The 25,906-nt window shown below is 36.6% G+C and overlaps 1 protein-coding gene across 2 annotated transcripts in view; it reads left to right on the forward strand.

Annotated features, from left to right (window-relative positions):
- The window catches only part of CARS1 (cysteinyl-tRNA synthetase 1), a 33,700-nt gene that overhangs the window by 6,048 nt on the left and 1,746 nt on the right, over positions 1 to 25,906 (forward strand). For both annotated transcript variants that reach the window (XM_039728278.1, XM_039728279.1), the window contains 20 exons: positions 1,857 to 1,948; positions 2,803 to 2,891; positions 3,181 to 3,277; positions 3,717 to 3,815; positions 4,776 to 4,925; positions 6,394 to 6,534; positions 7,242 to 7,330; positions 7,928 to 8,049; positions 9,196 to 9,308; positions 9,816 to 9,944; positions 10,162 to 10,291; positions 10,590 to 10,693; positions 11,712 to 11,809; positions 13,281 to 13,470; positions 14,003 to 14,071; positions 17,657 to 17,738; positions 21,721 to 21,801; positions 22,245 to 22,312; positions 23,671 to 23,730; positions 24,947 to 25,030. In XM_039728278.1, coding sequence (XP_039584212.1) covers positions 1,857 to 1,948; positions 2,803 to 2,891; positions 3,181 to 3,277; positions 3,717 to 3,815; positions 4,776 to 4,925; positions 6,394 to 6,534; positions 7,242 to 7,330; positions 7,928 to 8,049; positions 9,196 to 9,308; positions 9,816 to 9,944; positions 10,162 to 10,291; positions 10,590 to 10,693; positions 11,712 to 11,809; positions 13,281 to 13,470; positions 14,003 to 14,071; positions 17,657 to 17,738; positions 21,721 to 21,801; positions 22,245 to 22,312; positions 23,671 to 23,730; positions 24,947 to 25,030 — 2,087 coding nt within the window. The remainder of the gene's footprint in view (positions 1 to 1,856; positions 1,949 to 2,802; positions 2,892 to 3,180; positions 3,278 to 3,716; positions 3,816 to 4,775; positions 4,926 to 6,393; positions 6,535 to 7,241; positions 7,331 to 7,927; positions 8,050 to 9,195; positions 9,309 to 9,815; positions 9,945 to 10,161; positions 10,292 to 10,589; positions 10,694 to 11,711; positions 11,810 to 13,280; positions 13,471 to 14,002; positions 14,072 to 17,656; positions 17,739 to 21,720; positions 21,802 to 22,244; positions 22,313 to 23,670; positions 23,731 to 24,946; positions 25,031 to 25,906) is intronic.

Raw genomic sequence — 25,906 nt, forward strand, 5'->3', positions numbered from 1 at the left:
AGAAAAGGTTTCCTTTTTCCTGACCATGAAATCTTTACTGTTAAACCTCTCTTTCTGAAGGGTTATATCTTCACTATGTGTTTCAGGAATCCTAGAATGGTGTTATGCAGTGTTCACCATGAAAATAACACACAAATCTGCCACGCTTCTTAGACCTTAAATACTTCCTTGTTTTTTTTTTTTTAGTATGGTGGAAAACTTCATGGTGGATTAGAGCAAATGAACTTCAGTTCCAACCAGGGGAAAGGCTGTAGGCTGGCAGAGGTGTATTTGACCAGACTAACCAATATTTTACCAGCTTTTACTTTGCCCTTGGCATCTGTGTAGTGGGTAAAATGTGACACATAACTCGCAAGCTGAGAACATGGGGTGCAGTATCTGGATTTTCCCTTATGTTCATGTGGTTGTAACTGAAGAAAGCTTTACAGATTTATCTTTTATTAGGCTAACCCACATAGGCTTCTTTCCCTGAGGGAAGCGTTGGCCACAATTAAGCATGCCAGAGTAATCTTTGTAAATCAGAGAGTAAACAAATCCATACCTTGGTGTATGACCTATGTTATGGAGAGACTGCTGTTGAACTTCAGGTGTTTTGTTCAGGAGTACCTCATGTTTAGACTGGACACATATTTCCATGGATTCATAGCATGGAAGTTAAATGAAGTTCCATGAAGTGAAGCAGAGTACTACACTTAACGTATGTTTTTTCTTACTTGGGCAGTTACTCAAAAAAGCAAGATGAAGAGATTACATTTTTTATACCATGAATGTTTATGTTACTTAAAGGTTTTCAGCCAAAATATGCATATTAAGATACTGAGAGAAACAGAGATAATGAAGAGCACCCTGAGACACGGCAGAAGAAAGGCAATTTTGTGGTCAAAACAAATATTTTGTATAATATTTTACTTGCAGTTAAAATGCATACCATGAGAATTCCTAAACATAGTGCTGTGTGTATTAAGCTGGCAAACTTGATGTATTTTTGAATTTCTTGGTTTGCTTTCATTCCTAGTTAATATGATAATTGGTTTAACATCATTACAGCTGTAAGCAGCCCAGTACACAGCAAACTGCAACTCTTTGACAAATCACATGCCCATACTTCTCTTTGAAAAACCCCAGGAGTTTAACAGCTATGTTGTTCTTACAAATTTAAGAGAAAACAGATGCAAGAATATTGTCATTAATGTTACCCTGGGTTTTATCTACTCTCTTTAATGGCAAAATGTAGCCTCTTGCTGAACTGGAGCATATTTGTGGTAAAGGAGTGTGTTCAGAAATGCCTTGTGTACTTAGCAACAATGCATGATAAAAAACTGGGGTTCTGTCTAAGCCTTTCTGTCAGCTCTCCCTCTCACCCTGAGTGCACATACTCTGTCAATATTGGCTCTAGAGACCACCTCTGGACTCTGGAGATATTTTGCAAATTCTGTGTGAGATCTGTGATGTGCCATCACAGTAAAATCAGTGGTGTTGCAAATAGCCCAGGACTGCCATAACACTTCATTAATGATTCATTGAATTTCAAAACTCATGGTAATACTTTTACCTGAATTGCATGCTCTTGCTTTTGCACCCTCTTCCTCACTGCTACTTGGATCAAAAACTAATAGGAATGGCAATTTAGAAAATAGAAAATAAATTAGATTGCAATAATTTACTTTGGTTTTGGTGGCTTTGTAGGAGGCTCTAACAGAAGTAGCTGCATTACTAGGATTGAAGCTCTTTTCTCCAATTAGATGTGGGGCTTTTTTTTCTTCTCAAATGATGATGTGATAAGGAGAAAATGTTATATTGCAAATCTGTTTGTGGAAAGTGTCTTTAAACTTTCTTTAAACTACCTTTTCTCCTAGGTAAAGGCAAACGTGTGCAGCCCCCCTGGTCTCCCCCTGAAGGGACAAAACATTCCAGGCTCTGCCTCTACAACAGCCTGACCCGCAGTAAGGTGAGTAAATGAAAGTGAAGTGGGGATTTCCCTAAAAACACAAACAGAGCAGTCATCAAATCCTTGTTTCTGAAGTGTTTGCCCTGTCAATAGTCAGGTCTCTGGGTTGTATTTTGTAGAATATTAACAAGCATGGGCCAGGAGCTCTGTGCCAGTCAATTGCATTTGCTGGGCAAGTGTAATACTATATACATTAATGTATATACACTACAAGTGTGTGTGTTTTTGTGCATAATATTCAGTTCCCAGTTTCAAGCTGTCATGCAAAGTAGCCAGGCATTCAACTGTAATACACATAAGTTAGGCAGTGTGAGCAGAATAAAATCACAGTTGGTTTTTTCAGATGTTGTCTGTGTAAAAACTGTCTCACCAATTATATAGTTGCAATATAAAAAGGGTAACTTTTATAAAACTTCTTGTGGTCTTGTTTGAAAGTCTTTTGGGAAAGTCTTAATATTTCCTCTTGTTTGAAAGAGGAAATATTAAGAATATTAATTTTACATGGGATGTAGTATTCAAGTGTCTGTGAACTGATTATAGGGTGTAACCTTTTTCAATGCAAAAGAAAACTTTTACAAACAGTTTGAATAGTACCCTGCTTAGTCCACATTGTTGTAGCCTGATATCTTGATTGATTAGAATGCATAGAACATAAGCAGCCACACCCCATTATCTCTCTCACAGGATAAAGCTAGTGGTGATCTGTAGTTATGGTAAATCTGGGAATGGAATCACTATTTGTTTTTTGTAATTATAATCCACGTTTTCATGTTCTAATCTCCAAATGGGGTGTTACTGGCCTGAGGTCATGTCTTCAATTTCTTCTGACCACTGTACCTTCCCTTTCAATTAAGGAAGTATTTCAGCCTCAGAATGGAAAAAAGGTCTTGTGGTATTGCTGTGGTCCAACAGTTTATGATGCTTCTCACATGGGACATGCCAGGTACTGCATTCCTTACTTTGATATAAGTGATAACAGTGCCTAGTAAAAGCAAAAGGTTATTAGAAGGAGGTATTATTCAAATGAGTGTATTGCTAGAAAATGGACTCAGTGCTTGCAATTTAAGATTAAAAGCACCATATCATATTTTATCATTGTGGGATTAAAAACTTTCTAGTACATGGGGACAAAGTAAAACTGCTGCACAGTTGTTGATTGAGGTTAAAATGGTTTGTGCTCAGAATAGATACAGGTGTTAACTAAAAACACCCCTGTATCTTTTTGGTTTTAGGTCCTACATCTCATTTGATATCCTGAGGAGAATCTTGAGGGATTATTTTAAATATGACGTTTTCTATTGTATGAATATTACAGATATTGATGACAAGGTAAGGGTTTTTTTTAATTGCAATCTAAAATGCTTTAGAATTGAAGTCAGTCAATTGCCACTTGATAAGCCAAGCTAAATCTTACACTTAGTAAATGAGACATACATTTTGTGCACAAAAGCATTGATTTTCTCAGTTTTGTAGCACTCCTATGGTAGCAAATCCTTGAGTGTTGTATAATCATGAATGCTGTCGCAAATAATGGAGACTCAGTATTTTCAAGAGATAATATATTTTATTTGCCTGATGAAGTAATTAATTGGTTCTGTTGAGGTAGTCCATTAACTGTGTATGGTGTGATTGATTTGTATTATTGCACATTATTCTTGTAGCTTGTTAAATTTATAGGGAAGTGGTTTTGGTACATAATAGATTTTATCTGCACTTTGTATAACTATGTGTCACTTCACAGGAATATTTTCATGTTTCTGATTTGTAGATCATCAAGAGAGCAAGACAAAATCACCTTTTTGAACGATATAGAGAGAGCAAATCAACACCAGATCAGCTGCTTGAAGATGTTAGGACTGCCTCAGAGGTGGGTGGAAAAATCCCTGCTTGTGTTTTAGGTTCTCACTCAGTAATGTAGGAAAGCATCTAAAGAATGCTTCTGACTTTGCTGCCTCCTTAAACTTTCTGCTTCTTTTAGTTCTGGTACTGCACATGTTAGAAATGTTACTTGAACTGCACATCACTTTTGGTTTTTACATTGTCAAATTTCACATTTAGAATTGACAAATTCTTTAAAAGGCCTTCCTGATTTCTGTGATCTTAGCACTTATTTGTGAGTGCATGTATTGCTCAAACAGCATTTGGATATTTGTGTGTTAGAATTCAAACTTTTAAAAAAATCCTTTAAAAGAGTTTTTGAACAGTGGTCTGCCCATAATCTTTTAAAGCTTGAGAGGTTTCTCCTTTGTACCATTGATGACCTTGGAAGGAGAAGGCTGGAAAGCTTTAAGGATTTAATCAATTGTGTATTCAGGACTGAAGGTGGGGAAGGTGATTCTCTGGTAATTTTTAGAACTACAGATCACAAAGAGATTATCATTCTAATGAATTGAATACAGGCCTGGAAATAGGAGACCTGGAAATTTTGCCCAACTATCTTTGCCTGACATACTGCCTAAACATGGCATTTAATCTCTCCCTGTTTCACATTAAAGCCTGTCCTTTTCAAATTCATGGTAATCAACTGTGCAGTTAAGGTCATCAGCTGCACAGAAAATGAAAACAGCAGTAATGATGATGATGATGTAGTGATTTATGAAGTCTTTCTGAAAAAATGAATTTGGATGCAAACTAAAGTCTTGTGATTGCACCATTATTTCTGATGAGGAGCATATTTTATGTTTCAGTAGTTGATGTCAAAGCTTTTTCTGTGGCATAATGTCTTATTAATCACTAGCAAGGTACTATGTGGCTAAGATAATATTCTGTGTATGGAGCATGGTGCTGCTGTACTGCAGATGGCTTTCTAATTTTTTTTTAATTGTAGCTCTTTTCAGTTAAACTAAATGAAACAACAGACCCAGACAAGAAGCAAATGTTGGAAAGAATTCAAAATGCAGTGAAGTCTGCTTTTGACCCTCTACAAGAAGCTCTCCAAGCAAAGCTCCCTGCTGAAGAGATCAGCAGACGCCATGAGGTAAGTTTCAGCTCCTTTTTTGTTTTATATTTGGTTTATAATTGTTAGGACATTTAAAAAGAATGTGTAGCTTGTAGTAATTCCCTGAGACGGTATGGAACCTTTAATTCATAAAAAGAGAAATGGTGGGACTGAGAACTTTTTAGTACTTTGCATTTAATATAGGGACTTTAATTCTTCATTTCAACTACAGAGTTTTTGGATGATGTTTTTATCAATAACTTTTTTTTAACCTTTCAATTAGGATTTCCCTCTTGTTTTTATTTAGACTTTTTCTTTTACTTTTTTGTCTTGATTAATTAATTTCATTATAGGTTACTGAACACGCATTTCTGATGTTCCAGTACTGGTGGCAGTTTTCCACACAAGTGTTTTTGTCTCTGATCAGAGAGGAAAATACCTCCCCCAAAATTGTGCTCAGGATTATTTTTATTAAAAACAATTACATTTAGTGACAAATATTCATGTTGACTTTATTGGTTCTGTCCAGTAATAAGTCAGTCAGTAGAACTATTTTTAGTAGTTACTGTATTTTTGTAAATTTTCCATTTTCATCCTCTCTTGCTTTCAGATTATTTGTGATAAGTACTGTGGGGTACACATGATTATGTGCTCTGTCTCTAAATTATGGGGGTTTTTTAAAAACTCCCAGATATTCTAATGTCAAGTGCTTTTATAAAAGTGTATACTAATGTAATGGAATTTAAAAAACCCTAAAATCTAACCAATCATGCTTTCTGCATTATATATCCTAGTGTCAGAAATAGAAATCCTTTAATATAAGACTAAAAGGTATCCTTGCTGATGTCCAAATTGGTCTTTCAGACACTTTTTAGCAGTGTGCACAGTAAGGCTTCTGTTAGATTGTCCAGTAGCAAGACCCTGTCTCTAAATTATGGGGTTTTTTTTAAAAAGCCTAGATACTCTAATATCAAGTGCTTTTATAAAAGTGTATACTAACGTAACGGAATTTAAAAAACCCTAAAATCTAACCAGTCATGCTTTCTGCATTATATCCTAGTGTCAGAAATAGAAATCCTTTAATATAAGACTAAAAGGTATCCTTGCTGATGTCCAAATTAGTCTTTCAGACACTTTTTAGCAGTGTGCACAGTAAGGCTTCTGTTAGATTGTCCAGTAGCAGTGAGGAAACAGAAAATGTGATACAGCTGCAGGTCCCATCTGGTGTTTACAGCATAAGCTCCAGATCACTATTGAAGTGATCAGTATCAAAACAGATACCACTTAACAGTTCATCTTCCTTGCTCTGGTTGTTTCATCTATGTCTATGAAGTGCAATATGATAAAAATATGGAAGAAACCTGGATTACTCTGTATTCACAATTAAGTGTCTCATTGCAAATGTCTTATTCCTTATTTCTCTGTGGCTGTTCAGAATAAAATCTTTCTGTAAAATTTAAACAGGGCAAGTCTTAGATTACTTGCTGTTATGGTTATTGTTTTCTAGACACTGTTGGAAGAAGCCAAAGATTTGCTGTCTGACTGGTTGGACACAAGATTTGGCAGTCAGGTGACTGACAATTCTATATTCTCAAAGCTCCCCAAATTCTGGGAAGGGGAATTTCATAAAGATATGGAAGCACTCAACGTAAGTAAATTAACTGTTTTCTCTTCTAAAAATATTTGTGCCATGCCTCATAGTACCCAGAAGACAATTTAGCTCCATGTTAGGTTTCAAGAATCTCATATTTCAACCTTATCAATAAAGTAATAACTTTAATATTAATAGATAGGTGTTAAATTAGCACTTGCTCTGTTTCCATCCCCACAATCTTAAATCTGTTGTGGTTGTTGCATACAACTTAATTGGTTGTCAGGTTTGATGTGTGCTCTCCTTACCATCCCCCTGCTGTAACATGGGGAAATAATCATAAACTGGTCCAAAAAAGTTTGAGCTGTAATCTGTTGGCTGCACAAGAGATCCCTGCCAACCTCAGCATTTAGACTACCTACTTAGGAGTCTTCAGCCATTAAGAAATTATGTGATGGTAACCATCAAGAAGAGATTTGTCTGTTAGAGATGAAATGCTGTGTGAGGCAGTGGTTCAGGTCAGTGAAGGTTGATTTATTTATTTGCAAATCAGAGGGACTTGCTGACTCTTCTGTCAGAAAATCTGGAATCCCCTTAAAGACTGAGGAAAAAGTGGCCATAGCATATTGATTCAGAGCAGAAGGCTTGAAATAGGAGTGTTAAATTTTATTATCACTTGCTTTTGAGCAAAATTGTAATCAATACACAAGATATATGTTTAGTGCATATTTCCATATATATACAATTCTACTTTTTATCTCTAGGTATTACCTCCAGATGTTTTGACACGGGTTAGTGAATATGTGCCAGAAATTGTGGATTTTGTGAAGAAGATTGTGGATAATGGTTATGGGTAAGTTTGCTACTGGATGTCAGAATGATTGCTTCCAGCATTTAGCTGTGAGCTGTTTTCTCTGTTTTCATCTGCAACAGTAGTCTTTGCCAGAAGCAGTTTTTCATCAAATAAAGAAATTTTAGGTTTCTTTGCAAAAGAGCTGTTATTTTTCACCTGATATGCTTCTTACAATATATTATAGGGTGAAATCCTTGTTCATGAAAATAGTCAAAGTCCCAGTCATTTGAACTGTGTTTGATTCCTGGTCTTCATCAAAAATTATCAAAAAATTGACATGTGACACTTAGAAATCAGTTGCAAATAACATAAATTTTAAAAATGGTAGTTCTTGTGACTGTTTGCTGATACCTCTCAAAAGTTTAACAATAATTTGCTTCTATTTTCTCTTCAGTTAATTTTATTATAACTTCCAATGATTTGTCCAAAATCTTCATATGGTAAGGCCTTAAACTTAGGCTCACCTAAGTCATATTTACAATACTGAGCAGTACCATAATGTGAGTGGAGATACCAGAAAACTTATGGGAGTGATTTTGGGGAAAAAAATTCAGTTGTGATGGAAAGTTAGCTAAATAATGATCTTTAACTTTTCAGGTATGTGTCTAATGGATCTGTATACTTTGATACTATGAAGTTTGATGCCAGTGAAAAACACTCCTATGCTAAGTTGGTGCCTGAAGCTGTAGGTGATCAGAAAGCTCTTCAAGAGGGGGAAGGTAAAGATTTGCTCAGTTGCTGAAGAAACTGATGATGTGTTGGTCTCTTCAACTGGTTTTACTGACATGTGGATCAGTCACAGCCAGAGCTTAATGATTTACCTGTTGCACTCCTTTTATCAATTTCTTTGCCAAAGTTTCGTAGCTTGAGACAGTACTTTAAGTTTTTAATTGGAAAATACCAAGAAATGTTAATAATCCTAGGATGGTTTGGGTTGCTTTTTGTTTGTTTGTGAGGGGTTTTTTGGTCAGAATTGTGAATAATTCAGTCTTTTGGCCATAGCTCAGTTATTTGCCCATTTGTCTGGTTCAGAGTAGGAGCAAAGACTTGAACCTGGGTCTTCCACGTGCTAGGCACAAGTTTTACATATGAGGCTGGGGTTATTTCATGACAAATATTTGGGTTCCTCTTTCCTACTGAGAGCTCTAACTTTGTTGTGTTGAATCAAATCCAAATATAGATTTTTTTGAATAGAGCTATAATAGAGGATTACTTAAAATGCTCAGTAAATGGGACTCATTAGTTATCTGCTTCTAAAGTTGTATAGTTTTAGGAAATCATACAGAAAGTCTATAAAAAGAATATTAAAAGGTTTTAATATAACCCTCATACCAGGTGAAATCAGGACACTCATAGAGCAGTAGGTAACAGAGCAGTAAATGTAGCTATTGAACAAATACCAACCATTCTGTGCAGCAGCTGAGATTAGGGAAGATATATTCTATAATCATATTGTATGTGCAGATTAAGCCAATCATAGTCTCAATTTAGATCCATCTAACTTTGGAATAAATTGAATCTGCAGTCTTACTTGTCTCTGAGTATGGGTTTTTTTCTTTCTGTATTTCTTTTTCTATAAATGGAATATTGGAGTTGTGCCTGATAAGATAATGTCGATGAATCTCATCAAAACTTAGAAACCAGTGCAGCTGATACTTGTCAGATACTTGTCAGCCAAACATGAACCAAAACCCCAAAGGATTCTCAAGGTTAATAATGAGGATTTTTGAGGTCCACTTATCTGGGGGTTTGTGTTTTGGGGTTTTTAAATTTTTTTTAAGGTTATCTTTTTGTGAGATACAGCAAAGCCAAAAATCAGTTACGCTGGTATAAGATGTCTACATTTACATTTTCTCTTTTGGAAGGTGACCTGAGCATCTCAGCTGATCGCTTAAGTGAGAAGCGTTCTCCAAATGATTTTGCTTTGTGGAAGTCCTCCAAGCCAGGAGAGCCCTCATGGGACTCTCCATGGGGGAAGGTAAGGAAGGACGTTATAATCAGGATTGGGATTTTCTTCACTTATTTAAGTAGCACAGTTACACAAGTTTTTTTGCTTCACCTCATATTAACACTGCATAAATTGTGGAGATTATGTATTCAGTCATAAGATTCTGTGGTTAATGTTCATTTAATAATCTGGAATATGCATCAGTCTGTTTGATACATTTTAAGCAGAAGTTTGCAAGCAGGCTCAGCATGGCTGTTACTTGTCATTTGTCCTCTGTTAATTGACAAACTTTATCTGTAAATTCTGTTTCCTTTTTTTTCCCTTGTGATAAAAGGTATTAGTGTTGCTTTTAAAAGAACAGTAAGCAAGATAATCAGAACATTACAGATGTATTGCCAAGTTGGATCTTTAAATCAGTTTCCTTTTGTGAAGCTGAGATTGAGAATCTTTTTTACTTAGTAACAGCATGAGGGAATGAGACAGGGGCAGGAGAGGAAGACAGTCACTAGTAACCAAGTAATGCCTTTTTGTTAACAGGGTCGTCCCGGTTGGCACATTGAATGTTCTGCCATGGGTGGATCCGTTCTAGGAGAGTCGATGGACATTCATGGAGGAGGCTTTGATCTCCGATTTCCTCACCATGACAATGAACTGGCCCAGTCTGAGGTGAATGAACTGACCTTCCTGCAGTGACAGAGCAACATGCTGTGCTTTGACTGCAGCTTACACAAATCCCTAATTCAGTTTTTTCACCTTGATGTTTTGTGTAAACACGAGTTTTGGTTCTCAGGATTTTATTCGCTAAGTTTTCGTGTTCTTTGTTTTCCTACTTCATATGTGTGTAAACAGCATTGGGTCTTTGAGTTTTGTTTTTCTCCTGCAGGCATATTTTGAAAATGATCACTGGGTTCGGTATTTTCTGCATACTGGTCACTTAACAATTGCTGGCTGTAAAATGTCCAAATCTTTGAAGAATTTCATTACCATAAAAGATGCACTGAAGAAACACACAGGTAACAATTATTTTGGAATGGGAATGTTTTTGATGTACTTTGAGTGGTGACTGTGATAATTTTTTGTATTCAGGGTAACTTCAGGTGCTTTCTTCTTTGCTAACTTTGGAACAGCTTCCTTGTTCTTCTCATCCTTGTTGGTTTTTATCATTATGGATGATAGTGGTTTTGCTATTTTGGTAGTTGTAGTGATAGTAAGAAATTTAAAGATCATGTTCTTAGCCACTGTAGTATTGGAGTCCACGAAAATGTTTCAGCTTATAAAAACTTTCCTTGTTTATTTTGAACCTCCTACTAGCACGACAGTTACGGCTGGCTTTCCTCATGCACTCTTGGAAGGATACACTGGATTATTCAAGTAATACCATGGAGTCTGCTATTCAATATGAGAAGTTTATGAATGTAAGTAAGTTTTCCATTTCTTCTCCAGCTCTGTAATCTTTGTGTTGCCATGCATGTTTCAAGGAACAGAACTCCAAAGATATGTAGGCCATATTCCCAGACTGGGTTTGCTTTCTGAATTCATCAGGTGTGATGGCACAGTGCTTATTTAGCCACCATCAAACTCTCAAGTCCTGCAAATCCCACAGACTGCTACATTTCTCTGCAGCTGGGTGCTCTCTCCAAGTTCTGACATCTCTGAGCAGCTTGACACTTACACACAAGATCAATTTCTTAGCTGCTTATAGAACTCAGTCCAGCAGACACTCTCTAACATTTCTACCAGGTCAGGCTCTACACAAATGTAGCCAAAGGGGAGAAAGGAATATTGTTCCCACTTTGTCTCCTCACTGCAAACATGGAGCCTTTGCCTCTGTGCCTTGCAGGTGTGTGAGAGGTTAGGCACAGTTCCTGTCCCTGGTCAGTTTGGAACTATAATTTAAACTCACATTTCCCACAAGGACCCTCTACATCAGTTTGAGATTGTTGATCTTGGTCTTTCCAGCTGAAGGTGTTCTGCTTTTTATGTAAAATGTTTGGTTTGGGCCACAGATTAGGTTAAAATGACTTTTTACTAAACTGGATGCCCATTTAAAACAGATCCTTGTTATAAAACCATTTTATTCTTCAGCTTCCATTGCTAGCAACACACTTAAAAATCTGCCATAAGAACTGTTGCCTAAATATTTTTAAAAGACTTTTTGTGTGAGCAGCTTGGTGTTAGAATAGAATATCTTCAGGTATCATGTAGTAACAGAGCAAGAGATAAAAATTAATTGCATTCCAACTGTGATTGACAGAGTTATGCAAAATTATTTTATTGGGTTTTATTGTGTTGAGAGACATCATTAGATCCTGGCTGAAGCAGTGTTGAATGCATAAAGTTTAGGAGTCTCATTAAGAAATAATGACCCCTTTCATAGTAAGTATTGATTATGTGTAATTGAAACCAACTTCTAGTTATATTCTTCTTTTACAGGAGTTTTTTTTGAATGTGAAGGATATTCTTCGAGCTCCCACTGATGTGACAGGCCAGTTTCAGAAATGGGAAAATCAAGAAGTAGAGCTGAACAAAAAGTGAGTGGAGCATTCCTACTTCTCTGAGTTGTGTCGCTTCATCTTTGATTCTGTTGTCCTTACAATACCACTTACAATGTGAATAGTGATACTTATGTCTGTAGCATTCCCACTTAACATCCCAGTTCTTCACAAGCAATCATTTTAATCTTGGGACAGGTTTATGAAGGCTAGATTAAATTGTTAATTTCCCTTTTGTTTATGTTAAGTACACTGGCATGCCTCATTGCCATGTTTGTGAAGGGAAAGAGAACTTGCTTGTTAGATAGGTGTCATTTTCTTCACTATGTGAAATCCTGTCTTGAGAAGCGACCAATGATTCACAGTGTCTACAAACTGGAAATATTATACTGGAAAACCAGTATTTTACATATTTCAAAGTATGGTAGGCTATCTGAGGCAAACAGAAGTTAAATGACCTGACTAAAAACACAAAAGATCAGTGCCAGTGTTTGAAAATATGTTGCTGAGGCAGTGATACCAATTTTGCAGTCTTTTGACTTTTATAACAAAACTACCATTATTATTTGTAATGCAGACAGCTTCCTAAATTACTTCCTTTTTTTCTCTGAAATTTTAAGTAGAAGTATCTTGCATAGCAGTGCTAAAATTGTTTCCTAGTTCGGTTCACTGTTGTGGTCACTAATGTTACTATTGAAGGATTGAGTGCAGATGTTTCTGTGTAGTAATATGCTCAGAAAATTTTATCTTCAACTTGAGGTTGGTGGAGATAACTCCTTTATTAAAAAGGTGGGAGATAAAAAGTAATAGAGAGGTCAAAATGAAGGGATAAAGAAGTGGGAGGAAGAGAAGACACGCTTCATAGATATTTGGTTTTGTCTTCTTTCTTCTACCACTTCTTTTTTCTTGGAAAAAGTACACTTTTTGAAACCATAAAACCTTTGTGTGATGAAATAGTATTGTAAAATATTGTATTATTTATTAGACCTACTAACATGACACTAACCTGACAAAAGTTTGTATGAATTTATTCCTTTTATCTATTTGTAATATCTTCATAACAATTCACTTTCTGTTACATTAACTTCCAAATTGGTGCTCCTTCCTGGAAAGATACTAAACAGAGAACCTGGCTGGTACACAGGGATAGGAGAGCAATACTGTACAAAAATAAAAGTAATAAAAAGAAGATACTAAATAAGCAATTTATACTGCTTAAAAAAAAAAAAACAAAACCCAACAGCTTGCATGAAGAGGCCAGTTGCTGAAAAATTGTTTGGTATTTTGTTTGGGTAGTTGTTGCCAATTAGATTATCCTGCCTGCCTTTGTCCATAGCAGCATCATGATAATGCCTTTTTTCTCGCTCATCTCTTCTTCCTTCAAATATAAACTACGATCAGCAAAAAGTTGTCTTACGTTTAGGTTCCCTTACTTTTCTAACAGAGACTCTTGAGAGTACATTGCAGGGTTTTTAGCATGAGTAGTTAAAAAGACACTTTTTTGTCTCAGTTTTTACGAGAAGAAAGCAGCAATTCATGAAGCACTGTGTGACAATGTTGACACCCGCTCGGTCTTAGAAGAAATGCGCTCGTTAGTCAGCCAGAGTAACTCCTATATTGCTGCAAAGAAATCCTCCAGACAGATGCCAAACAGACTTCTTTTAGAAAACATCAGCTCCTATCTCACTCAAATGCTAAAGGTATGTAACAGCAAGGAGTAATGTTGCTATTGCACTGTGCAGTTATAACTTGTATTTTCAAGTATGGAGGGATCTGTACAGTCTTTGTTTAAATCTTACAGGAAAAGAGAGATCTTCCACACATCCCCCAACCAAAACAACCCAAGCTGCAGAGTGTGCTGCAGCAGGAACAATTCTCAGTCCTCCCTATTGCATTATGTTTTCAGCAAATGTTTTGTTGAATAGTGGAGAGCCACTAATACGTTCAAGAAAAATTAGATAGTAGAAAAAATATGAAGTCAGAATGACAAATCTGACATCTTTAAAGCTAAATCTGAAAGCCAATGCTTTGTATGGTGTATGTATGTATCAATTACAGATCATCCACAGAACATCAATTTGTATGTATCAATTACAAATCAGAACATCATCTTAATAAAGTTGTGAATTCTGGGTTGAATGAGAACTATTCAAAAGCCTAGTATATGTGATTTTGCTTAGTTTGCACATACCTGTGAATTAATGTGTACAATCTTTCTTTTTCCTTGACCAGATTTTTGGTGCCATAGAAAGTGATGATGCAATTGGTTTTCCTGTTGGAGGGACTAGTCAAAACATAAATGTAAGTGAAGGACAAAATGCACTAAACAAAATGACTCTGTATCCTTTGAGAGCTTAGGTTAAAGTGATGACATTACTGATATGTAGCTGAATTACATTCTTTTTGCTTTTAGCTTTTGAATCTGATGTAATTAATTGGCTTAGGAAGCAGGATTTTTCTTTTACAAGAGCTGGGGTTTTTATAGGTTTGTTTGATTTAATGACAGACAAATTGTATAGCAACCAGAAGAATTATCTTGTCTTCTGAATGATGAGTCTGTTTCCTAAACCACATGTGAACTACAGGCAGCACATGTTACAGTCTGAAGACTCATTACAAGTATTTGTATGCTAAGTGGTTTCAAAAATGTAATTATACTGATTAAACTTCTTTGTGGTACACCAGAAACCAGCCTGGAGGCAGCTGGAGTTTTATCCACATTTCAATCTTTTCTTCTGATCTCATTTGCAGCCACAGTTTTTATGTGGCTTTCAAAGGCTGTTTTGCTTTAGTCACCCAGCACTTCTGCTGCGGTGCAGAATTTTTCTGGAAATACCTGAGGGGTACCTGATGAAAGTGCTGATGGGCTCTGGAATACCTGGAACATTTTCTGGTGTAGGCAGGAGAAGTAACTCCATGTGAGAGCTATCAGCACTTTGTTTGTGCCAAAAATCTCTTGTGGACACATCAGTGCTGTTTTTCACGTACTTTTCTGCATTAAAGGTGCGACCATGCACCTTTCTGTTCCCCCTTAGGAAGAGTAAATGAAACATTTCTGGTGTAAAAAAAAAAAAAAAAAGACTTAACCTCTTTGTCATCAAAGGAGTTGGCAAGCTTGCTTGTGGTTGGAAGAATGGCAATTATGGGATGAGTGTTCATTCCCAATGTAAATACTTACATTTGTGTGCTGTGGAAATTTCCATTAATGATATAATAAGGAAGATGTTCTGTATTGCCTACAAAGCCCATCAGTAGTGATTTTTGAATTTAGCTCAGAATTTTTTTGAATTTCAGAAGAAAGGTAGAACTTTAACACTTACCTTTTTAGGGAAAATGAAAATTAAATTTGCACTTAACACTTTAGCCAGTGTTTCCAAGAAATATGCTTTATGGAAGGATTGGTGATAGCTTCAAGCTAAGTCCTTTCACTCTTTTAAAATAGCACTGCCAAGGGTAGTAGAGCGAGAAGAATCTTGTAAACAAAAAAAAAATCCTGTGCTAACACATGTCCAAAAAATTTTGATTTGTTACCCATGTGCAACAAGCTAGTAATTACACCCTCGAGAGCAACACTGATTATTTGTTTCAGAGTTGTGCAAGCCTGGGTGCTCAGTGGTATTCCACAAATCAAGCACACCAACTATCAAAACTTTTTACTATTTTATGCATTTTAGCAAACAAAGCAGCTAGTGTTCATTGGCTACAAGTTATGTAATTCTCTTATTAATTTGTATTCTAGCTTCTCTCGGTTAATAATTTCTTGCTTCCCATGCTAATTAGTCTGTATGCTCAGTCTTTCTGTTCTTTTGAGTTGTTGGTCCCTGAGCTGGTGTTTGAAATTACCTTTTACCCAGTGGGAGCTGATTCAGCACAGTTGCTGAGTTGGCTTTATGAGTTTCCTCCTTATCTTGGCAGTTCTGCCAAGTGTCCTTGTGGCTTGTAAATTCTTCATGGCATTCTTTGTGTCCACTATCAGTGGTCCATCCTTCTGCACAAGTTTTGTTAACCTCCCCCGAGGTCTGAGGTCATTGTAGCGTGTCCAGCCCTAAACCTTAACGAGGAAATTCTACCAACAAGTAGTTTGTTTTTCTAAGGCCTGGGCATACTTAGAGCTTGCTTGTTAGCTGCTGTCTGTTTCAGGGACTACATCTCCCTTCTTGTTGATTAGGCTTGAAAGGATACAAAAAACAAACATTAAAGAACATATTTTCTGAAGAAAGTTTTACACATTCCACATTTTGCAAGACTGTTAGCACAGTTGTCAGAAGAATCTTGTGCTGACATCTTACACTCAAGAAGCTTTTGTTTTTATCACCTAGATCATTACTAGTGTTAAGCATTATAATATAAAAATGCACAATATCACAAATGTTTTGTCTGTTTCATTAAATATTATACTGTCTTTCAGTCCTCCATGCAAATTCTTATTTATTTTAGCACAAATTAAAGGAGGGGAACTTCCAAGGTTCAAGAACTGCTCATTAATTACAAAAGGCTGTGGGTAAGGCCAGTTGTTCCCTTGTTTAAATTAGAGATGAAAGAACCAATTGAGTCAATATCTCCAAAAAAGGCATAATCCAGTTCAAAAGTGCTGAAAGAAAAACTAGCTTAATTACCATGGGTCAGTAATTTACTTGAAAAGTGGATACAAGAGATTTGAAGCCAGAAAACCTCTGTTCCATGATATCATTTTCAAAGTGAATTCAGCATTTCTCTCAAGTTAGTTGTTGTGGAAATAAAAATCTTTCATCTTGAAATGACTGATAAAGTAGTGACAGTGCCTGCTTTCCCCATACCACTTGATTTCCATGAAGAGGTATTTGCAGTGCAGTGGGGGAGTAGAGATGTGACTGTTCCTTACTTTCCAGTCTGTTCCTTGGGCCAAACTTTTCAGCACTGGATCTGATTGTGAAGCTGATTGCAATGTTCACATTTATAAAAGGTTTTAACAGCACTCAGTTCTTTTTCTAGGGGCACTTTTACATCATGACAGACTATATTGTCCCTTAATTGCACAGAAATTTGTCATGAAGATTAAACAGACAGGAAAGAAGTGTGGAAATTGTAGAAGAGACAAAAGTTTGCATTTTTTTTTCTCTTTCCCACCCTCCAAAGTAATTAAACTTTTAATTTAGGCTTTCCCCCAAGGCACTGGCTTTTCCTTTTGGGATTCCGGAGAAGTGTTTGCAGACAATGATCTGCAGTTGTTTTTGTAGCTGATCTGTAGTTGTTCTTGTAGCTGTTCATTAACTGCTTGCTGCTGCTATTCACTGCTATTGAGACCAGACTCACAGGACGTTTTCTCTGAGATTTTGTAACTAGTGTTTACTTACACCTGAAATAATTCAATAGTAATCTTTCCCCACTTTTTGTGGGAGAGGGAATTGTATGAGGAATATAGAGAATTGCACTGTCTATACAATTAGCATAAGCTAAAATCTCAGGAACAGATCTGGGTTCTAATGAAAATTAGTCCTAATATCTGTTTGACATGGTATCATAATCTGATAAACAGCTGGGCCTAAGACAACACAGTACATCAAGGGGCAACTTAATCTGATTGCTGTTCTTATCCCTGCACTGCATTATAGTTAGCTGGATTGTGGCATAACCCTGTGGAAGTGATGGATCTAACTGAAAGGAGGTGAAAAAGGAATGGGGAGAGCTTGAACTTGACAAGCTGATTTCATCTGCACAAAAGTAAAATTGATAGCTAATGCAAATTTTCATCTATCCTTTGACATCAATAGAGCAATGACAATTTTTATTGATGGAGATCTGCTCTGAGGGTCAGGTTCCATCTAACAGCACATAAATATGAAGTGGGTAGGGACATGTTTTATATCTAAATGATGATTAGCTAACTGTGGAATAATGATCCTGCAGATTGAGTCTACAGTGATGCCATACCTCCAAGTCCTTTCTGAGTTCAGAGAAGGAGTGCGACAAATCGCCAGAGAGAAGAAAGGTGAGAGTTCACTTTTTCCTGTACATGAGACTTTTCTGTACTTTCCTGTACTTTTTCCTGCACATGAGACTTGGAGGTCAGAGGAATGAAACTGGGGGGACAGCATGGAGGTGTGGGTGTGAGGCAGCTGATAGTCACTCCTTGTTTAGAGAATAAAAGTAAGGCATCTTTAAAGCAGAGCTGCTTTGAATTTTTGCATCTCCTCTGCCTGTCTCTTTAATTTGGAATCTTTTTAGGCTGCTAAACTAATTTTCATTTCCTAAAACATCTAATAGTTCTGAAATGATGAGGTGTAGCTGCTGTTTTCTAGGTTAGGGTGCTCCCTTCTTTCTAGGTATGAAAGTACCCATGATCTCTTCCCTGGGGAGCTTGCATTTTCTTAAAAGTGTAGATTCCTAAACAATAATAGTGTCTGCATTTAAATAGCCTGAGATGTTCACTCTTATTTGTTAGCATAGTTGGAATTGTAGCTCCCCTGATGGTAATTGAGTGCTCTATTTGGAGAATTCATCTGGGAGTTTGCTAGAAGTTTCAGGTGCCTTTTTTAATCCCTCTGAAAAGCTTTGATCATGCTGTGTGTGTTGGCAGCAGAACTATAGAGTGTTAAAAAGGTTGTTCATTAGGCATTCTTTGATTTTACTAATATTTCCTAATGGAGGAGCTCCTGCTGTTCCCTGTGGAATTTTTCATGTCTTCAACATGTGTTTGATTCTTGTTTTCTTAAAACTTTGACACTGGGATTTGTACTTGAAGGCAAAACAGAGCATTTTTTAATGCAGAAAACGTACAAGTAACCCATATATTACACAGAAACATAAAATTACTTGTTGTATCTGGTAACCTATTCAGCTGGAAAAGACTTTGAACTCTCATTCTGCTACTCTTTGGAGTTCTTCTAAAACTGAGAAGTTTACATTAAAAGCACTAAACTGTATTTGCTATTGTGACTACTCTGCTATTATTGTCAAACTCTTATAGGACTAATTGATGCTCAGAAACAGGCTTAGTAATAAGTTCCAATAGTAAATATTTTCTGTAACTTGAATTAATTAAAGAGGTTTGTGTGTATATCCTCAGCCAAAAATGTGAGCTTTAGTCTTTTGGTATTTAACAAACTTGTTTATATGAAGCTTTTTTCCCCTTTGCTTTATGATGGTTGAGCTAAATTGATCATTGCTTTTAGCAGTGGTAAGGTTTAAATATCAGAGGGATCATTTTTAGAACACACTTGGCTCAAATGCTTACTGGCACTTGAGTTTCCTGCTTGGAAGGCAGTGATTTTTTTGCCTGAAATACACTGGACAGTGAGAGTCAAACTGGATCTAGTTGCTGCTTGGTTGGGGTATGGAGCACTCTGCAATTTGACCAGGGAGGCACCTTTCTTTTAAACTATTTGATATATGGAAGCTGAGTGGTGGTTGGCAGGACCTGCACTGACATACTACAGATTTCTTTCCCTTTACCCATTAAATTCTTGCTTGCAGGAAGCATTAAATTACTGTAAAAGTCGTTCTGAGTAGGGGCTGGGGATATTGCCTCTGCATGGCTGTAGGCAAAGGGAGTTTCCCCATCATAGCCTGTTGCTGGCAGGGTTGTGTTAAATATTATTTAAAACAATCAGTATTGCTTTAAGTATTCTCAGATGTTAAATAAAAAGCATGTGGCTCTGTAAAACCTGCAGAGTTTTACAAATGTCCCCCTTCCACACACATGCACTTTCACAATCTATCTACAAAACATTTCACAGAATAGCCATTTTTAAAGCTATGTTTTTTAGTAATAATCAAAATATATGTACTCTGCAAAAATGTTACCATCATCCAGAATGGATAGCATTCAAACATGGACTTAATAATTCTCACAGTGCCCTCTGCACCTTCTGCCCTCTTCCAAATATGTCAGGAGTTGACGAGAACTGGGGCAAACTCTCTCATTGCAGCATTGCCTGCTCTTGTCTTTTGCTGCCAGTCTTTATATCCAGCATTCTCTAGATGCTTTTCAAGCTCCTCTTTTTCCTTCCCATCACAGTGTTCTGATTCACAACATCTCAGCATCTGTTTCACATCTGATACTCTTTGGCTTGAAACTGACAGAAAATGTGAAGAGGTCTGGGGCATAGTCACAGGCCCAAGGAGTGACCATCTGCTGGGGTGTTGATGGGCACTGCTGATAAGGCATTGTCCCTCTGGTTTCCTGGTCACTGTCCTCAGTGAGAGCCTCCTTATGTCCTGAGGCAGGCCACAAACAACCCCTACCTAGTCCTAAACATATTTGCTCTGGAGGTGCCACATGCAAAGAACAGGCACATCTCAGCCCTAAGAAGTGTGGTGCTAACTCCTCTGCATGACAGGATTGATCAGAGGATGTGTCCTCTCAGAAATAATATGTTTCATTATATGTTTTTCCTTGATGGATTTCTTCTTCAGCTTTCAATTATTCATGATTTTAGATAAGTGAACATCTATAACTGTGCAGATGCTGTTTTGGTGAATAAGCAGTAGGTGTTTCTGGTAGAGTCTTGATAGAGCCAACACCTTTTAGTGTCAGCAGCCAGTGAGGGAAGCTGATCCCTGGTTTATCTTAATGGCTGATTTAGAGTAGCATCAAACATGTGGTTCACTGTGTGTGACTGCTGTGGATCAGGAGAAACAAGCACTCTGTTTACAGCAGACAGAAGAGGTTCTGTACACTGCAGTGGTTTCCTGTGCAAAGAGAGCCACAGAACACAGCCATGCACTGAAACAGGGTGTTCCTTCTTATGCTTTTAGGATAGTCAGTGCTGTTCACTTGCAGCTCTCTGAGAGCTGTGGAAGAGCTCAAGGCTCAGGGATGGGACTTGTATCTACCCGAGTGTGCAGTGTTTAGGAAACTGCCTGGATGGAAGCTTCCACTGCCTGAAATAATAACTTTGAGACCCTGAGTACTTCTTAGAATTGCTGAAAGGGAGAAAACCTGTTCATTATAAGCACATCTAACCCAAGTATTTGTTATACTTGCTAAGTGTTCCTCTCAAATACCAGACTGGCTATAAAAAAGGTCACTGAACTCACAACAGCAGCATAGTCGGTCTCTTTGATGAATTTAGCACCTGTTCATTATATGCACATCTAACAAAGTATTTGTTATACTTGCTAAGTGTTCCTCTCAAATACCAGACTGGCTATAAAAAAGGTCACTGAACTCACAACAGCAGCATAGTCGGTCTCTTTGATGAATTTAGTCCCTCTTAACTGTTCTGCTGCTTCTCAGCTGATACAATTTCTTCTAAAAAATTATCTTGTATGAAGATTTGTTTTCCCCTTAAAATAGCATATATTTCAGCTAAATCTTAAGTTCTTAACTCTTTGCTGTCATCCAAGGCTCTTTGGTAAGTTTGCAAGGGAAAAAAAAATATTAGCCATGATGTCCTGGTGGTCACTGTGGAGAAAGCCAAACCAAAATTCTCTGTTCTGCTATAAACAGATTGCTTGAAATAAAAAGAGGGTGTTGGGATTACAGTTCTTCTGACAAATGTATGTGTAGTTATCAAATCAACAAAATCAGACCTTCAAAGGGCACTGTTAGATTTAGCACAGGATATGTTAATTTGTGATTTTCTAAAATTAGGTTTTTAACCTTTAACCTTATTGCACATCCTATAGTAACCATTAGGATCTTCCTGAGTCATAGACCCTTCCACCATACCCTGGCAAAATTGTTGCATCATTTCCAAATTGCCTTGGGTTTTCTTTCTGTTCCCCTTCAGGAACAGTGAGGGCATCTTGGAAGAAAATGATGATTTTCAAGTCCCTGCAAAGAAACATGCTGCTTCTCTGTGTGGCTGAAATAAGGCAGGGCTTAGGTCTTTTCTTTTACAGTGATAACTGTCTCTCTTGGTGACAGAGTGGCAATTTCTTAATTGTACTTAAGTAACTAAGTAGCTGTATAAAACTATACTTTGGCCAAATTTTACTTCACTAAAAGTATTTTTCATGCTCTGTAGTAACTGAAGTGCTGCAGTTGAGTGATGCTCTTCGGGATGACATCCTGCCTGAACTTGGGGTTCGGTTTGAAGATCATGAAGGTACCCACTTATCTCTTGAAACTTTGTAGCAGCTGTTTTTATAATCCTGATGTTTTCCTAAGAAGTGGGATAACAAATTTAGAATAATTTAGTAAACTCAGGTATTACAGAACTATAGCATATCATATGTGCACTATATGTATATATATATATTTCATATATACTATATATAATGGCACATAGTATCATATATAATGGTGTGTGTGTATATATATATATGAATATATATATATTAGAGCTGTATATTGCAATATATGTACAGAATAAAAAAACCCCCATACATTGCAATATTTTTCACCTTTTTGTATAGCACCTAATTTCTTAGTCACTTTTGAGTAGCCACTGAGTTGTATTTGCATTTAGCATGCAAAAATAATTATCACAGGGTGAATACATTTATCTTTGACTAATCAAGAAATTAATCCTTCTTTTTGCTTCTTTAGGACTTCCAACTGTGGTTAAATTAGTGGATAAGGACACATTATTGAAAGAGAGAGAAGAAAAGAAAAAGGTAATTATTTTAAGCATCCTATATTTTTAAAATTTAAAGTTATGTGTAAGCTATGGATATTTTTACATTTCTTTGATAATTCATAAGAAAAATCATAGCAGACTAGCAACATGGAAGATGACATAAGAGAATTGATACAACAAATTTAAGTGTGTTTGAAAAAAAGAATTTTTTGAAACAGCTTCTTGAAAACTTTGTATGGGACCTAGTGAATACCTCAAAGATTTTTTATTTGTTTGCTTTTTAAGATCTTCATATAACTAAGGGATGTTCAGTATTGCATTCAAACTGTATTATCTCTCTGGAAGAACAATTCCAATGAGAAGCTAATTCAGACTTCTTTCGTTTGTACAAATGAAGTCAACATTTTCCATAGAACGAGTCTGTATTCATCTGATACATGAGAAAAAAATGTACTGGCTAAGTCTTAATTAATATAGTGTGGATTATTGAGATATTCAGGATGTGGGGGCAAGAATTCATGTTACTCTATAAAGCTTGTGAGTTTGAATTCACATGCACAAGGAACCCTGCTTTTGGCACTTCCCAGCATTAATATTTGACTTTGTAATATTTAAATTAACACTTCAATTAACGTAGTTAACATTTCAACTTGTCCATCTCCAATTTTAACAAATAATAAAATTATATCATGACTAGAAATCTTTGAAAGACTTTCCAACATTTCTCCTTCCATGTTGATACTTTTTAGAAAAGAGAAGTCATTTTAGTCAGTTCCAGATGTTTTTGTCAGAGTGGCATTTGAAGGCAGTTTGTTTGTAGCTGCTGGGTAGGATCTGCAGCCAGAGTCCCTTTTCCCTGGAAACAGCATTATGTTCAGTACTGGCAGAACCCTTAGAGAACTGACAGGTCTCTCCCAGGCAAGTGCAAGATGGGATTTTTAGCAAGTTGGCTAAATTTGGATAGTTGTTTCCCTAGGAACATCAAGTGATACAACTGCTGCTTGAGGAACTGTGATATCTTTGCAGTTTGAGGCAAGAGCTTAAAATATCATTGAAATACAGTCTTTTTTAAAAGTCGTTTGCAAAACAGTTTTTTCCCCCCTAAAATGATAGGATAATTTATTTTAGGTATTCTATTATAGGTATCCATTTTGCATGCAAAATGCATTCTGAATAGTTACAACTGGTTTAACTGTGAATAAAAGCAAATTAAATCAAAGTCATAGAGTGGGAAGTATCAGACAATCCTAATTATAAGGCATGGTGGGTTTGCTGCAGGTCATGCTGGCAGTTCTGTCTGTAATTAGATATCCAGGGGAGCTGGTTCAGGTTTGTAGAAAACAACCAAATGAAAATAGTGCATTACCTTTTACTCACTAACACTGCCTCTCACAGATAGAAGAAGAGAAAAAAAGGAAGAAAGAAGAAGCAGCCAGGAAAAAACAACAGCAGGAAGTAAGTAACCTCATTTTGAAGGAAAGTGTAGGCAGCAGTAGTCACGTGCAGGAAAGACCATTAGAACACAGGCTTTCTGCCCAGCCTTAACCAGGTCTCCATTTCTTTTTTTTGTTTACAATTTCCTGCTCAGAATGCCTTTGGCTTGCAGTTCAGGCTTGGAATTTCAATTCTGATAGAGAAGCCATTTTTGAAAACACAATTAAAGCCTGCAAAAACTTATTACAGAAGAACTTGTAGCACTTAAATTTCAGTCTATAAACAGTATTACCTAATTGACAATGTAGGATCTTACATGCTTGTTAGTGTTAGAGATTTTGCTTGTGTTGTTTATTATTTGATTCCCTTTCTAATATCATAGGTACATGTGAAAGGGTTTATTTTTCTCCTTCTTTTCTTTTTCTCTGTAAGAAATCCCCTGTTCCTTATAATTGAGCAGAGAAATGTTTTATGTCTGTGATTGAAATTCAGATCGCTCAAAGGTTTTGGGCTTTGGATGGGGAGTGGACAGAGGAGATGAACTCATAAGAAAAAATATTGTTTGCTATGCTGATGACTTTAACATACAGGAAATACATTCCTGTGTTAAAAGAGGAAGAAAACTTTTAGAGAGCACCTGGTACAGAGATAAAGCAAGATAAATAGCATTTATCATCCAGAAATTCCAAGTACTTTTTTTCATTTCTTCCAAAAGGTGATTCCCTTGCATAGGTCAAAAATTACATAGAAAATATTCTGAGATCTGCTTGTTTAGAGGGAGAGTTCAGTTTGTTTTCAGTGCAATTACTGCATCTGATTCTTCTGTGACCTGCATAGAAACCTTAGCTTGTCAGCAAGAAACTTGATAGAGGTGGTTACCTTTGCAGTGAGTTAATTGCTAAATGTGCTTTATGGTAGCAGCTCTTCACTTTGTGTTGACTAAAGAACCAAGTTAGCAAGAGTCAGATACAGTTTTTGTAGTATATAAGCAAATTATTTTGAGTTTCTGCAATGCATCTGTTTTATAAAGTGCTTCTCTACAGGTTTAAACCAGTTTTTCCTCCAGACAAGCACAGCTAAGATCCTACTGAGTTGTTTCTCATTTCAAGTTTCTTTTCACATAATAAACAATTATGAATTGAATACTCCTTGATTTTGAAATTGTAATGTACTTTTCCTTTTACATATGTGACAGGTTGTCAGTAATTAACTGTGATATGCGTGTTTTATATTACAGGCAGCAAAACTGGAAAAAATGAAGATTCCGCCACATGAAATGTTTAAATTGGAACTTGACAAATATTCCATGTTTGATGAACATGTAAGAGACTTCTCTTCATACAGGGAGGGGTTTTTCTTCCCCAGTTGTGCATACTTAGTTGTATATGTTTATAGCAATATTGTTCCAAACCTCCAGGGCAGTGCTATTAATGTAGCAAGAGGAGGAAAGGAGAGAAGGAAAATGTGATATATGAATTTTATTGTGCACTGGGGAGCAAGTGCCATCTGTTAGCCATCATTTCAAGGGTATTTTCCTTCTGTGTTCCTTTGTACATTGATTGTACATTTCCTTTGTCTCCCCTTACTGCAAAGCAAAATATATATTGTGGGTAGGAATGTGTATGGTGTTCATTCACAGATTTATTACTCTGGTGCAAGGCAGGGTATTCATTTGCAAGTACAAACTCCCCAGCTCTTCCTGAACTTATGCTTTTTTGAGAGGTCCTGTGTTTCCTGTTCCCTTGTGCCCACTGTTTTGGTCTCTCGTGGCAAAGGCTCTCTGAAGGGGCTGTTTGCATAACTTTGCTCAAGTTGATTGCTCCCCTTGGAGATAAAAGGGTTACATGGAAAACATAAAGCATTGTTTCTTCACTTATACTTGATTTGGGTCATTGATCCTGCTTCTGCCTCTCCCCTTCACCTACACAAATTCAAGTCCTGGGGACAAGTCAGAATGGAGAGGATAAATACTGGAAAATAACCCTGCAAGCCAAGGAAAATGTCCGTAAAAATGCTGATCATACTTTCTCCATCAAGAATATAAATATCTTACTGCTTTTGCTTTAAGCCTTGAATTCAATCTGCTAGTATGATTAAAAGATTATTTTAACCATCTGTTCAGGAATTAGTCATTATTCTCTTAACTAAAACCACATAGAAGTTAGTAGTCTAAGCTTTCCTTATGTGGTTCAGGACA

Source organism: Passer montanus, unplaced genomic scaffold (genome assembly GCF_014805655.1).
Source record: "Passer montanus isolate IOZ18808 unplaced genomic scaffold, ASM1480565v1 scaffold65, whole genome shotgun sequence".
Classification (NCBI taxonomy): Eukaryota; Metazoa; Chordata; class Aves; order Passeriformes; family Passeridae; genus Passer; species Passer montanus.